The sequence below is a fragment of the Panthera uncia genome, chromosome D1 (assembly GCF_023721935.1).
Source record: "Panthera uncia isolate 11264 chromosome D1, Puncia_PCG_1.0, whole genome shotgun sequence".
NCBI classification, from domain to species: Eukaryota; Metazoa; Chordata; class Mammalia; order Carnivora; family Felidae; genus Panthera; species Panthera uncia.
Genome location: NC_064808.1, coordinates 73,484,104 through 73,499,937, shown reverse-complemented (window position 1 = coordinate 73,499,937; position 15,834 = coordinate 73,484,104). Strand labels below are relative to the sequence as shown.

General features: G+C 48.1%; 1 protein-coding gene across 6 annotated transcripts in view; it reads right to left on the bottom strand.

The window, feature by feature from the left end:
- AMOTL1 (angiomotin like 1) overlaps positions 1-15,834 on the bottom strand; it is a 123,841-nt gene that overhangs the window by 11,601 nt on the left and 96,406 nt on the right. For all 6 annotated transcript variants that reach the window (XM_049653935.1, XM_049653942.1, XM_049653950.1 and 3 more), the window contains 2 exons: positions 7,124-7,269; positions 2,824-2,973 (listed from right to left, as the gene is read on the bottom strand). In XM_049653935.1, coding sequence (XP_049509892.1) covers positions 2,824-2,973; positions 7,124-7,269 — 296 coding nt within the window. The remainder of the gene's footprint in view (positions 1-2,823; positions 2,974-7,123; positions 7,270-15,834) is intronic.

Sequence of the window (15,834 nt, the reverse complement as noted above, 5' to 3'; positions counted from 1 at the left end):
CTGACATTTCAGATTTCCCCCCCTTTTGACTCAGGAATACTATTTCCTCTGAACAGCACGACTTCCAGGACGGCGGGGTTTTGAGGAAGTTCTGCCTTCAGGAGAGAATTTCGCCCCAGTTATTCTATGTCCTGTGACGCACACTGCCCTAGTGTTTTCCAGTGATCACAAACTGTAAATGGCAGGGCTGGTTGCAAGGTGAGGGGTACCTGAACACTTTACCCTGAGGCACACCCATTACCCAGAGCAACAGCTCGCACGTGAGCTGCAGTCACAATCCTACCACAGAGGTGACAGCAAGTGGGCCCAGGGGCTTTCTAGAACCCATATGTTTCTAGTCAGTTTTTCAAAGCTATAATTACAAATATTCTAGAATCTGGTGGTTGCTTGCCAGCAACCAACGGTTAGGCAAGAATGGAGCAGAAAGCACGTAACTGTCCTTATCAACCTGTACAGGAAGCCGCTGACCACCCCCCCCCCCCCCCCCGGGCCAGGCACCAGCCTCAAGCAGGGGGACAAATGAACCCATCCATCGAGATGAGAGGCTCCCCTGCTGTTAGAAACTCTCTAAGAACAATATCCCACAGCCTGGCTAATCTGCTATCTCTGCTTGTCATTTTCTAAATCCCTTGTTGACGTCACTGCAGCTGGCTTATTTCTGCAACATCCTTCTGACCTCCCATGAGATCACAGCACCTCTTCCCAGGGCCCTTCATTCAGGTCATTAAGAGTTATCTAAATAAATGCATGAATTCAATGTTCAAGAACACAGAGATAGCACGGTCTAATGGGTACATATCCTGGCCAGAAAAACGGGTTGAGGGTCAGGTGGGCCAGCTTCTGCTGCCCACTCACTAGTCCACAAATATTTACTGAACACGTACCCTCTGCTTGGGGATACCACAGTGAACAATACACATACAATCCTTTGTCCTTCGTGTTTTCACCTGGGAGGAATGTCCTAATTAGCTAATGACCTTGGGCTAGCCTCTTAACTGCCCTGTGCCTAATTTTCCTCTTCAAGAGCATCCCCCCCCACCCCACCTTCTCTCTTTTATCTCATAGGACTGCTGTGGTAACAAGACGTGAAAATTATTTTGAGCTCTTTGCAAGAAAGATAAAATTGTGAATTCTTAAAAATGTTCCTTTCCCTTCCTCTTACCTTCATTTCTCCTTTACCTCGTCGCAGCCTCAAATGATGCTAAGTACTATTTTACCTCCCAAGGTGGAGAGAGAGTACTTATAATAACAAAGATAATGGAGTTGAGTCTGCTTTCACAGCACTCAAAATAGAAGATCCAAGGATAAGGAATCTAACTGTAGGGTGTGGGTGGCACATTAACTGAAAAAGAAACTTCTTTTTTGCTCTGAGTATTGAGACGTGCCCTTTTTGTCAGCCAAAAGCTCGTAAGTATCCACCGGGTGCCAGCACAGTACCAGGCACCAGAGAAGCCTGCCCGCAGTGTGGGGAGGTTAAGATCTCAGTAACTGAGAAGAACTGAAGGGTGGACCTTAAGTACCAGGGAATATGGCTCAGGTTAGATGGATGTGAAGTCCAGAGACAGACTCACCCTTCCTATGAGCTATCAACTAAGCCAAGATGGCGGGAGGCTGGGTGGGTTCCTTAATTTTCTGGGCAATCTCACTAACACCTCCTTCCCTGGCCAAGTACACACACCCAGAGGGAAATGTGTGCGCCTGCCATGGGAAAGAGCTGAGCTGGACCGAACAGATGCTTTCAAGTGTTTTCAAGTATTCCAACCACAACCACTATGCTCTATCCAGTAGATAATTCCATGGAGCCCTGTCTAGTGTTTCCCTGGTTCCCAACTTAGAACACACCCTTCACCAGCTGCAGAGAGGGCTCAGCCCACTGGCTGAGGACACACAAGCCCAGGCTCTCTCTGGAGCCGGGGGCCTTTGACCAGCGTGTAATGGAGCCCGGCCCAGCTGCAGAACTTTCCGGCATGACTTTTCCCCTTGCTGAGGCACACACGGGCCCTAGGCTGGTGCGTTGTACTCTAAGCTATTAACAGCAAAGTCATATGGACAGCTGTTATTGGCAGAAAGAAGGAAAGGCAAAACTAGGAGCTTATGGCCAATATTATAGTCTAGTGATAGTCCTGAATCCTTCCTCTCTTTTACCTCTCAACACTCACCGGTGATCACGCCCTACTAATTTCACCCTCTTACTGACTCCCCCTTAGAGTCCCACCCATAGCCTGGCTCCCTTAACTTCAACATTCACCCCTCCAGACCCTCCCAGAGGGCTCTTTCTCCAGTCTTGTACCATGTTCCTCTCTGCCTTAAACACACTCCAGTCACCGGTTCTCTGCTGACTACAGGAAAAAGTACAATCTCTCAACCTGACCAAATGCCCCCTCACAAGCCACCTCGCTGCATTCTCCCCCAGCTAGCTGTACCCAGCTGTCCGGAACTCGCCCCGCTGTTTCGTACCTCTCCCCTACGCAAAATCCTCCTCCTATCTCTGATGTTCTTTCCCCGGAACGTCCAACAAACTCATCTCTTCCAAGTCCAACTCAAGGGTCCCCCTCTGTGAGGCTGTCTACAGCCACATTCCGCCGTGCCCTGCGCCCCCGGTGGCCACCACTTTCTCTCTTTCGTCACTGCAATGCACGGACTGCCTGGTCCCTCCGCTGGCTGCTACGTTGGCTCGCTGGGGATGGAGTTCTCATTCACCAAGGCACAGTGCACAGCCTGAACCACAGCAGGTGCTGGCTGCAGAACAGGTGCTGGGTGGATGTGTGGCCCCGGCCTCACCTGCTGGGTCCTCAGCCTCACCTGCTGGGTTCTTAGCCTCACCTGCTGCGTTCTCAGCGCATCCAGCTCTCTCTCCAGCCAGGTCCGCAGTCTCCGCTCCATCTGCTCTCGCTTCTCACACGCAGACTGCAGCTGGCTCAGGGCCTGCTGGAGCTTCTCAACCTTCTCCACATAGGCTTGCTTCTCTCGTAGCTGAGCAGGGGACAGTGAAGAGCAGCAGAGAACTCAGACCGGCAGTACTCAAAGCTGGGGTGGAGGTGGGGGGTTGGATTACCCGGGGTCCTATCTGAACTGCAAGTGCATGTGCCTTCCCTACCGCCATCCCCCTGGTGCGCTGGGGCAGAAAGGATTCAGACAAAGGCCACCAGGAATTAAAGACCCTACTAGGGCGCCCGCTTTCAGTAGCGTGTATAGCTCTGAGCTCCATCCTTGGTAATCGCTTAACGATCACAGCATTTGCAGACAGTGAAAAGGAAGCCAGTAAAGAGTTTTCAGTGCCACAAGGAAAACCCAGAATCAAAAACTATATATGTGCTCAAAACTCTGCCTGCCCATCTATCTATTGTCTATGCATAAAAAAAGACTGGAAGGGGCGCCTGGGTAGCTCAGTCAGGTAAGCGTCCCACTCTTGATTTGGGCTCAGGTCACGATCTCATGGAGGTTCGTGGGATGGAACCCCGTGTTGGACTCTGTGCTGACAGCTTGGAGCCTGCTTTGGATTCTCTCTCTCCCTCTCTTTCTGCCCCTCCCCCACTCATGCTTGCTCTCTCTCTCAAAATAAATAAGTAAATAAATTAAAACAAAAAGACTGGACGGTTAAGCAGCCGACTTGGGCTCAGGTCATGATCTCGCGGTCTGTGAGTTCGAGCCCCGCATCGGGCTCTGTGCTGACAGCTCGGAGCCTGGAGCCTGCTTTGGATTCTGTGTACCCCCCTCTCTCTGCCCCTCCCCCACTCGTGCCCTGTCTCGCTCTGTCTCTCAAAAATAAATACATGTTAAAAAAATTCTTTTAATTAAAAAAGGACTGGAAATTACTTAAAAGCATCACCATGTTTATGTGTATGGCACAACAGTAGCTTTTCATCTTCCTTATTCTTTTCTGCAATTTTTAAATCTTCTATAATAACTGTAGGTGTATGTATACATGCATGTGTACCCATTTGTGTGTGAATAAATATAAAATTTCCTATTCAGATATTTGTGGAGTAACTTTCTCCTAAAAGACTTCAGAGCCCTTTACAGAGGAGTAGTTAACAGCCCCAAAGACTACCTGTAAACTGAGGAGACGGAAACTAAGGTAAAAAGGATTTATGTAAATGTCCCATCAGGCACAGATTCAGAATCATGAAAACTTTGTTTTCTTCCAATTAGGAGTCTGGTCCGTGTCCATAAATCCCAGGCCCAATTCTAACTTTCTGGGAACTGGCTCATGCCAAAAACCAGGCTGAGGTGTTGACTTGATCTGGTTGTGGGTGAGAAGACACCAGATGGTATTTCCTGTCTGCACCTGGGTGTGCTGATGCCTTGCAGGTGATTCAGATCCTGAGTTCAACCCACGATTGCACCGGCAAGCTGGAACATGCTAGTGATTTAAGAGTTTGCTGCAAAAGGCGGTTTCTCAACTTAGCAGACAGCACCGTATTGAGCTATACCTGTATCCCAGCCAAAGCCACTGAAATAAAATGGAGGTGCTTCTGACCTTTCGTGGAGGGGGGTAGGGGGCAGCAACCTTACAGCCTTCTCTAAACCTGCTCTTGGCATCAGTGTTCATCAAACTCTTTCCTTCACTGTGCTTTTGATGACTTGTTTCAACCGAACAGACACTGAAGGACCCACTAACTGCAGGTTCCTGTGCCAGAAGAGGACTGATCTGAGGAAACATTTTGTGAGTATCATTCATACACTACTTACAGCACATCCTACACTGTATACAGTTTTCTGCGCGTGCAGCCATTCGAACAGAAGGGCCATGAGATCTGTTCATTGTGGTCCCTGTTGGGCAGAGGACACAGTATGTCCCTAATGCCTGCAACAGTACCTGACATCCTGCAAAGTACTCAACAAATGTTTGCTAAACAGAGAATTGCTATTCCTAATCAATAGCAAGTTCCTTGAAGGCACGGATCTGTCTCATTCACCTTTGTATCAGCCTTAAGTCTAGCAATGAGGATATTAGGTTGAGTGTGATTAAGAATAACGGTTAAGGGGCGCCTGGGTAGCTCAGTCGGTTAAGCGAGTGACTCTTGATTTTGACTCAGGTCGTGATCTCATGGTTCATGAGTTTGAGCCTCGTCGAGCTCTGCTCTGACAGTGTAGAGCCTGCTTGGGATTCTCTCTCTCCCTCTCTCTCTGCCCCTCCCCCACTGCTCTCTCTGCCTCAAACTAAATAAATAACATAAAAAAAAAAGAATAACAGTTTTATTAGCCAACATTTTTGGAGCTCCTCCATGCCAAGCATGTGCTTTACATGCAATTATCTCGTTGAATCCTCCTGATGGCAGTAAGAACACAACTGCTGTATTATCTCCATTTAAGAGAGAGAAGACTGAGGACTGAAGAGGTCACAGGACTTGCTCAGGGTCGCAGACTGACACATCGTAGGGTCAGGATTCTAATTCACCATAGTCTGGCTCTGGAGTCAAAGAAGTCAGGGTACGCACTCAATTTGGGCTACCTGAACTGAATGAAGACCTTTCAAAAGAAACTTTAATGAGAACAGGGAGTCATGCTGGAAGGGGGACAAAGATTTTGGAGGAGCTCCATGCAATCAAAGACCTTCTGTAACAACAAGAAAAGATCCATACCGGTGATTATAAAAAACCTGTCTTTAAGGAACTCACAATTAGCTTGTATTTTATTAGAAATATTAAAATGAAAAGATTTAAAAAATTTTAATTCTCTTTGGCTCCATATATGGAGATGGAGCCTGAATAAGAAATTTCAGTGACAACCTTAATGAGGAGTCCTGGCCTCCCTTTCTCCAAACAGACCTTGTGTCCTTGAGGGATTAAGGTCGCTGTCTGCAGCAAATGTACTTCCTACTTAATGAGTGGCAACAGAGAATCCTCTGGGACTGCTGCTTGGGGTCCTCATGCTAGTCTTAAAATTGCAGTTTCTGCAGAGGCGCCTGGACGGCTCCATCGGTTAAGCGTCCAACTCTTGATGTCGGCTCAGATCAGGATCTCACGGTTCATGAGACTGAGCCTCGAGACAGGCTCTGTGGCACTGATCCTGCTTGGGATTCTTTCTCCCTCTCTCTCTGCCCCCTCCCACCCTCTCTCACATGCATACTTGCTCTCTCTCTCTCTCTCTCTCTCTCTCAAAAATAAACATTTTTGTAAATTGCAGTTTCTATACTAGGATTCATGGGTTTAAAAGGCTTCTAATGGGCAAGACCTTTGTTGATTTAACAGTCTCCCCCTTCAGCTGCTTGAACCTTGAAGTCGAAGGTGCTGGGACACCGGGGTTACCCAGCGTCAGGACATGTCTTCTGAAGGAGCAGCTTTTCGTTTTCAGCCACAGTTGGATTGACAAGAGCACTGTTTTCTGTGTGCCAAGCACCCAGGTCAGTACTTCGTGTGGAATATGAGCTTCTATTTTCCACGTGGCTCTGGGCAGAACAGCCCCTGTAATAGCGGGGATTTGCCACCTCAGGGAGCCCACAGGGGTGGTCCAGAAGGCTCCCATCTACCTGCCCGGGCCTCTCCTTTCCTGCCACCACATCCACAGCCTGAACCTCAGAAATGGCCGTTCAAGTTCTTCCACAGTAGGCCGGAAAGCAAAGTCTACCTCACAAAACTTAATCTAAAGGGTTGATTTAATCAGAGACCGCTACATCCATAATGCTTGAGAGGGCTCAAAATTTCCTGCACTACGGAAGTCACTGCCCAGCTGAGCCAACTTCTGGAAACTGGAGCCTGGTTTGCTGAATGCCACCTCCACTTTTGGGGGGACACTTTTGCCCCCTCCCTTTTTTTTTTAATGCAATCAAAAGCCCAGAGACAGAGCAGATAAACTCTTTTTTTTTTTTTTTTTTAAACGGTTAGTCTCTTTTCTCCACAGGCACCAGTGGTTTCCAATCCCTCCATTTATTTCCAGCCCTGGACACCTGCCCACCAATGGGCGGTAGGCTGGCTTTCAGGCGGAAAGTGTGCTCTCTCACGGCTGTCTTTCATACTCTGCCTAGTTCTGGGCTGTATAAACTGTGTTTGTATGAACTTTTATTTGGGAGGCCTCCTACATCCCTCCCCTGACTTAACGCCTTGGAGTTGGCTCCGGGCAGGGGTGCTGGTTAGGAAAACGAAGCAGAGGCCCTCAGGGTTATGTCTTCACCCCGTCTCACCTCCTCCTCCAGCTTGATGACCCTGGCCTGGGCGTTGCTCAGAGCCTGGTCCAGGATCTCGATGTGTCTCCGGTGGTCCTCACTCGCGGTCCGCACTGCTGCTAACTCCATTTCCAACTTCTCCTTCTCCTTCAAGAATTCTTTGTCTAAAAGGGAGACAAGAACAAAACCACCTCTATCAGAAAGCACTCACCCTCTGGGCTCACGGCCAGTCTACATCTGGCAAGGATTAGAAACAAAAAAGCCTGCAGAGAGCAGAGGGTTGAATTACTGCTTTTGCTCCCCCTTAATAGCGGTGATGTGTGCGGTAAGGATTTGCTCAAAAACCGCTGTTAACTCTCAATACATTTCGGCTCACAGTTCCAGAGATGAACGGTACACAAAGAACCAGTGACCCACGTTCTCTGTAACTCACTTCTGTACAACATTTACTTTAATGCTTCAAATTAGCCTTGTACCTACGATTTCATTTTATGCTCAAACCTCCCCTGCTTCTGTCTTCTGAACCAGTGATGAAAGGGCAGGCAGGACTAACAATAATACTAATATTCTCATTCACAGAAAAATAAACCAAGGCCCAGAGGGTTCAGCTCTTTGACTGAGGCCAAGAACAGAGGGGAGCTCTAACCCAGGCCTCCAATCTTGGGCTGGATCTTCTTCCTGTACAACCCAGACACCCACATTTTCTCCTAATTCTGTTCAAGAGGGGACATGGAAATTGCTTTGGATTTAGGGACACTGCTTTGGATTTAGGAAACTGTTTTCTTCTCATTCAGTGGCAGTATATCTGATAGCAATCACTGTCTCTTTGCACACGGACAGCAAGGGCCACCCTGCATTCAGTAGCTTCCACACCACCTTCCGGTAGACTGACCACCATGTTAGTTTAAGCAGGGATGGCCAGTGGTGTCACGGGAACAGTATTACTCATCGGAGACATTTTCCCTGTTAACAAAAGCAATACATTTTATTTTGAAAATAAATCGGAATCTTTGGTCACGTTGTACGTAATATGGAAAAACTTGAATGAACTCAACGTGAAAGATTAAGGGATTGGGTAAATAAACTACGTAAAACCCTCCAATAGCCTAGGTTGCATCCATTAAAAATTAAATAAGATATTATTAGTGACACGGAAAAACACTTCATTATTGAAAAAAAGTGGTTACATAAACCCTACTCATGCTAGTCCATCATTGTGAAAAACAAGGCATATGCAACAGCAGCAGCAAGAGTTAGAAGCTGATTTCAACGGGCCCGCGTCACTCGAATGCTTCAGCTGGGTTATCGGGATCCTTCGGCAACCATGGTCCGGAAGCTACACCAGCGGGTGCCCATGGTTTCACTCATTCATATTTCCTCATAAAGTCATCCATTAATTCAACAAAGAGTTATCAAACACTAAGGACCAGCCCAGTGGGCATGGAAGCAATGGAAAAAATGCTGTGCTTAAGGAGCAGGAAACGTGCTTTTGAATACAGGGCAGGAGAATAAAAAAGACACTTTAAGCCTACAAATAAGCATTAACAAACTCATAATTTTAGAGCCGGAAGGGATCATAGGAAATACCCCCTCTGGTTCTGCCTGCTACTTTATGAGTGCAAAAAGGAAAGCCCAAGAACGAAGGCACTTGTCCAAGGTCTCCCTGCCAGCTGGCACAGAGAGAGAGCCCAAACCCGGGTCTCCTGATGTCTCGGCACAGTGTCCTTCCCCCTTGACTACACTGCCCCTGCACTGTGAGGTCACGGTGACAGGATCCGAGTGGAAGTAGAACAGCTTTGGAACTGGCAGCCTGGGTACAGCTAAGTGGCAGAAACAACGGCATCCCCTGGAAACAAAATGAAGCCACCAAGATCCTGACCCCAAACACAGAACTACTTGTGGGCTATTTGTGTGCCTCCTGGCAATGGCCAACTGACCTCCCCACTTCTCCCTTTCAGCGGCATCTGACACTTCTTTCCCAATCCGTGGAGAACGGCCACGCGAAAGGCCCAAACGAATGGGTCAGTAGCGGCCCACTGGCTCTGCGCCCCACCATCCACAGCCCTGAACAACCCACAGCATTTCACTCTTTCTATGCAAAGTCAATGACATTTGAACACTAGCTCCATGGGTTTGGGCAACATCTCAACAGGCAGGGTGCCCACTTGCCTTGTCCAGGCTCTGGAGGGCACCCAGGAGTTACTCAGCATGCTTGGGAATGAAACGCTGGATTTCAGGGCTTCTGTCTGCTTATCAGCCTAAGCGTAAAAGTTTTTCTCTTTGTTGAGGGCAGCCAAGGACATGTTGATTTTGACCAGAAGAGAGTAAAACGATAGACTGAGCTCAAGATTAGAAGCCGCTCGAGTTCGGCAAATTGATGATCACAATTTTTTCTGTGTTGCAAGGACAGCTATTCATATTTCTGAATTAAGTATCCTTCCCCTCCTACACACACACACACACACACACACACACACACACACAGAGGCAGACACACTGGATTCTAGCATTTACTCTTTACTTGACATCATACTGTGGTTAAGGCATGGACCTCAACATCAGAAAGAACTAGATTCAAATCCCAAGTTCACCACTTTCCAGTTATGAGGTCTCAAGCATGGTTAACCTCTCTCTGAGACTCAGCTCCCTCATGTAATCAAATCATCTAATGGAACTATCCAACGAGACAGATAGCATCTATATCACAGTGTTATCAAACATGACTCTGTTGGTAGAGATGAGGCATATAAAGCCTGAATATCCTAGATATCTGTTTTGGTCATTATTGACTCCCTGAGCCTAGAAGAGTGCCTGGCTCAATATCATTGAATGAATGGATGAATCTCTACTATGCGCGAAGTTCACTGCCAACCGTATAATAAACGGTAGTTAGTTCTCGTTAGCTGCTAGCTATCTCCTGACAGCCTTTGTTCCACAGCTGTCCACTCTGCCACTGAAGCCGTGCTGACCATGGATGTCCCTCGTTCCCTTCTCTGCTGAGGCTCCCTGAACCCCACAGGTTGCACCACCGGACTAAGACGTCGGTATTGAATGAAGACTCCATTAGCTCTGGACTGCTTTGCAGTCCTCTGAAACTCACAGGTCGAAACATCTCTGTTATGAGGTTGACGACCTTAAATTTCAGGCTGCAGCAATATCACTTAGTATCACTCACACTGGCTCAGAACTTCTTGTCCACTGATAGGACAATGTTCTCGACAGCAGCAACAGTAACAAAATCTGCTCATGTTTGTTGAACCTGAACTGTGTTCCAAGAATGGGGACTTAATTCCCTCTAACTATTCCCATTATTCTAAATTTACTGTGTAATTATTATTCCCGTTACTATTTCCACTTTCCAAATAAGTCACATGCCCACAGGAGCGGGACGACTCTGTCAACGGCTGAGGCAGAAAGTGCTTTTGTGCCGAACTCAAGTTCACAAGCATGGTGCTATGTGCCTCGCCTGTGCAAGCAGGCAGAGAGAAGTGCAGAATACAAGACGCAGAAAGTACCAGAGAGCTCCATGATGCTCATTATGGAAGACACTTAAGTATGTCACAGGCCATATCACATTTCTCCAAACACAGAAATCCCATCCACATGTATATCCATTTGTAAATATTAATTAATTAAGCATCTATTACATGGCGGCGTCAGAGAGTACCGTGAAAAGCTTGGTTCTAGAAGCAAATTGCCTGGATTCATGTCCAGATCTACCACTTACAGTTCTGAGACTTTGGGGGTGAATGAACCTCTTTGTGCTTCAGCTTCCTTGCCTTTAAAGTGAGGATCACAATAGTACCTACATGGAAAATGCATATGGTATGGCGCAGGGTGCCTGGGTGGTCCAGTCAGTTGAGCATCCGACTTCGGCTCACTTTGTGATCTCACAGTTCGTAAGTTGGAGCCCTGCGTTGGGCTCTCTGCTGTCAGTGCAGAGCCTGGAGCCCGCTTTGGATCCTCTGCTCCCTACCCCCCTTTCTGCCCCTCCTCTGATTGCGCGCTCTCTCTTTCTCACAAACAAACATTAAAAAAAGTAAGTACCCAGTAAATGTCAACTATGATCATGTGTGGTTATTGTTGGTGTTCCTAAAAGTGTGATAAATTCGGGGGCTGCGAGATGAGTAGGTCGTAGCGTTTTCCTCTCAGGCATGAAGACACATCCTCTCAGTCAGGCACGAAGACACGAGGACACATGCAAAAGCAATGTGACAGGTCGCACTAACATGCTTGCACAGGTGTTGTGAGAACACAGAGAGAACATCTAATTCAGGCTAGTGTGTGAGGAGAGGGGTATCAAGGCAGTGAGCCTGTGGGGGCGCGTGCTGGCTGTGCCCCTGGAGACACAGGACTGAGGGGTGTCAGAGCTATTCTAAAAGGTCCTCTCTTGGGAGATGCCAAGGAAGAGCCCCATGGGTGAAACCACTGCATAAGACAGTCGCTTCAGCTTAGTATTAGTTAAGCCCCATGGGGTATCTCAAGAAATACCAGCCTCACACTGAATTTTTGGTTGGGCTCCAACGTATATACTGAGAATTCCTAGAACAGGCAAGTTGACACAAGAGAACTCTTGCCCAGAATGGTCCGTTTACTCAGTGGATATGAATTACCCTGAATTGCGTGGAGCAGCGGGTTGTTTAGCACATGGCCCCAGGCCCATTTACACAGAGGATGTCTGCTCATACACTGTTTACTCTGGAAACCACAGTGGTGGCACGGCTTTGCCAGGCTAGCCTGGTTCGATTCCGGCACTTTCACACACTGGTTCACCTTGGACACGTGAGATGTCCCGGACTCCATCTCCTCAAAAGGAACAAACAAGATCCACTTTGCGTGACCGATGTGAGGATTAGAGTGGCTATCCGGAAAATACCTCCCACGGGGCTTGGCGCATAACAGGTACTCGATAAATAACAACATAAGCTGACGTCTTACTGGGGGCTTACCATGTCTCAGGCACCATGTCTTCTGCTTTATAGCAGGACCTCACTCAATCCTCCTAACAACTTTGTTCGACAACTTGGTTCGAGAAAACCAAAGCCAAGTGAGCTGTGACACTAGTACAGGTCAAACGGTAGTCGCTTCTTTGCCGCCACCCACAAGGTTAGTGTCTTTCCTAATGAAAGTGCAAATGGGGACACAAACTAGAACTGGCCCAATAATTCAAAGATGCTCCCTCCTCTCCATCTTACCTTCTCCTCTGCCAGTTCTAGGGAAGGTCCAAAGTGGACAGTCTGTTGAAAGTGTTTCTGCAATTGCTACCTGAGTCAGCTCGACAGCCGACTGAGCCATGGGATGGTGAGTAACCTCTGTTGGGAAATACAGAGGATGGGGTACATGGGTGGGGTCTGACAGTGGGGGTGCCAGGGTGCCGTGTGCCACACTGCTAGTTTAGAATTCGGTGCTCCAACTTATGGCTGGAGTTCATGTGGGAGCAAAGCTGTGACCTGGCTCTTCTCAACAGGCATTAATTTCTAGGCCTTTCCTGATGTATGGGTTTTTGATGAGCTTATCCCTGAAGCCAATATAGCTGGAGGGACAGGAGAGACCAGCTGCTGCCAGCGTGGCCGAGGGCTGACTAATTTACTGGAAGGCGTGGAAGGTAAAAGATAAGTCTTCCTTTCCCCATTCTCTCCTTGCAGCCAGAACCAAGGTTTAACCCATTCCCTGGCTGGTTCTGTGGGGATTTAGATCTGTCCTGGATTAGGTGCACATTCGTGTGTGTATGTGCATAGATATAAACACAGACCAAGCCAATTCTGTTCGAGTTCCAGATCCATGTGTTCACACAGACGCACACAACTAGCCCATTAACTGGCTGGTTCTGTGCAGTTATTTCCCTGGTACTTCTCAAGAAAGACTCTTGTTGCCCTGCATGTGGCAAGAGGACGCAGTGGTGATGGAGCAAAGGGAGGAGAAGGCAGGCACAGCCCAACACACCCTCTGAAATGCCAACAACCTGCACTCTCGTTCTGACTGATGAGACTGATTGTAGGAGTACAGCATCTGGCTGCTCTGAGTAACGAGAATGTAAAGGACGCTACCAGAGAACAGGCCATGGACAGTGGGAGTCAGAGGAGATGGGGCTGACAGTCCCCAGGACCTCTGTACCACAGCAGAGGGCCCACGTCCAGCACCCGTGAGACAGGGCCTGCAAGAGGCAAGTGCTTCCTCACTGGCTCTCCATGGAGCAGCCAACTTTCAGAGACCTGGTTTAGACAACACTCAGTTTAGAAGAGCCATTACTACAGTGCTCTACCCACAGAGCTAATCTGGCAAGTTGCCATGAGTGCCCTACAAAGCCCCCCTCATCTGTCCCTGCCTAGTACTCCCCTTTTGAGGGGGTCAAACCTGAAGGGCCACGCACCCAACCTAGGCCAGTCAGAGTCTCTCGTCCAGGAACATGCAAGTGGGAGTCATGGAGAGGCGTGATGCTGACGTGGTAACCCAGCTCTTCGGCTAGCAGCCATATTCCAGCACGTGCTTTGGAGACACGGAGAAAGCCATTCTCTAGAGAATGAAGAATCAAGCAGGTGAACATAAGAGTGGATGAGAATCCACAGTGAGAGAGAGAGGAAAACAGAGCTGTACAGACAAACATAAACCCTTAAATGCAAACTATGCCTTGATTTATGGAAACCCCGGCCCCTGACTATACTTCCTGCCTGAGGGCTCCATTGCACACAGATGCACTTAGAAAACAGCCCTCTTATTTGGGCTTTAGCTACCAGCTCAGGCACATTTTACTTTTCATAATGAAAGATCGCTAAGACACTCTACTCTTCTTTCTTATACGTCTACACCCTTCTCCACCAAGAAAGGACTTGGTAGTTTGGTTAACACCTTAGGAGGATGCTGACTAACAGTAATGGCGTCAATTCTGTTAACTAGAAACTCCTCTGCACCGCTAATGAAACAGATTCCCTCTTGCGAAAACATGTCCAAATACTTATTTGCCATATTCTCTCCCTAAAGTTTCTTCGCCTGTTTCTTCTCCTCTAGGATTCTTTGGCTCTGGATTCCCTGGCCCCGTATCTTATTAACACTGAACAGATGTTGGGGAGAACTCTATTCCAAGGGCCAGCTACAAGCTATGAGGTAAGGGAAGAGTCAAATCCTTTTGGAAGTCCCGTTGACGCTAAGAGTAATTTCTTTTTTCTGAGGTCGTGTGAGTGCAAAGACAACAGGAGGTATTTCATTTAGTTCCCTATCTGCAAATTATTCAGGTTCATTCTGCCTCAGAGATATTTTACACGGGAGTGCATTCTTGACATCTGCCCTCACCCCCTCACCTCAGTTTGAGAGTCAGACTGATGAACCCAGAAAGGGACCCCCCCCCCCCGCCCCCCGCCAAACAGGGTGCTATTTACATTATAGAAGAGTGAGCTCTTGACATGAGACTTAATTTGATGTAAAAGATGAAAGATGGGGCGCCTGGGTGGCTCAGTCAGTTAAGCATCAGACTTCGGCTGAGATCATGATCTCGCGGTCCGTAAGTTCGAGCCCTGTGTCAGGCTCTGTGCTGACAGCTCGGAGCCTGGAGCCTGCTCCAGATTCTGCGTCTCCCCTCTCTCTCTGCCCCTCCCCCCGCTCATGCTCTGTCTCTTTTTCTCTCCCCAAAATAAATAAACATTAAAAAAAAAAGATGAAAGATGATCCCCCTTTCAAAGCCACGCTAACTAATTCAGAGATGAAAAAGCAATGCAAAGCTGACCCCATAAGCTGCTTTTCTGGCTTTTTGCTGTCTTTGTAAAATCGGCTGATACGGTTTCTCAGGTAAGGAAACTTGTCATCTCAGGAAAGGGTCTTCAGCTCTGGCAGCCCCAGTGTGCAAGTGCGGGTTGCCATGGTTCCACCGGGCGACTGAGACAGAGGAGAGGGTGTGAGTGGGCGGCTAAGTAGGTCTGTTGACACACACACTGAACAGTCCAGTGGGGGCTTGTTTTACATGGCTCTGACAGTGAACTGTTTTTAAATGAATTCTCAATAGGGAAATTAAGATCGGGAGTTCAAACCCCACTGTTCTGCAGAGCCTGGGCAGAGAGAGATGGGGAGGGGAGAGAAGGGATGTGGGGGGCCAAGTAGGAAGGAGGGGGTTCTGAAGAAGGCACCCAGTCCCAATTTAATTAAATTTCTTTCAATTTACAAGGAAAAACAGTTTCCCTTTCACATTGTACTATGGCAGCAAAATTACTCTAAAATACTAATCAGTTTTCAAGGCCCACCCTGAAGGTTACAGGCTGCATGAAGCTTTTCTGATTCCTTCCATAAAACAGATCTTTCCTGAACGAGAGAGCCCGAACACATACACTTTGCTTGGGGGGGGGGGGGGGGGGGGGGGGGGAGAGGGGGGGGGGCAGGGGGCAGCAGGTGTGGGGAGTGGTCTTAATGAGCCCGTACCATATTCTGCCTTGTAGTCCACACACAGTGGTCGGTGTCTGTCTAGAATCTTCCTAGCGGGCTTACTTTGTACCACCTTTGTAGGATTCTAAGAACCTAAGATAACAGAAATTTTTCTAGGTAAAGAGCTGTGGCAGGTTTAGGCAACAGCTTACTGAGCAAGACAATGCTTCTGATACATGATCAAGTTCTAACTCAGTCTTTAAAACTTTTTAAAAAATGGGGGCGCCTGAGTGGCTCAGTGGGTTAAGCGGCCGACTTCGGCTCAGGTCATGATCTCGTGGTCCCTGATTTCGAGCCCTGCATCAGGCTCTGTGCTGACAGCT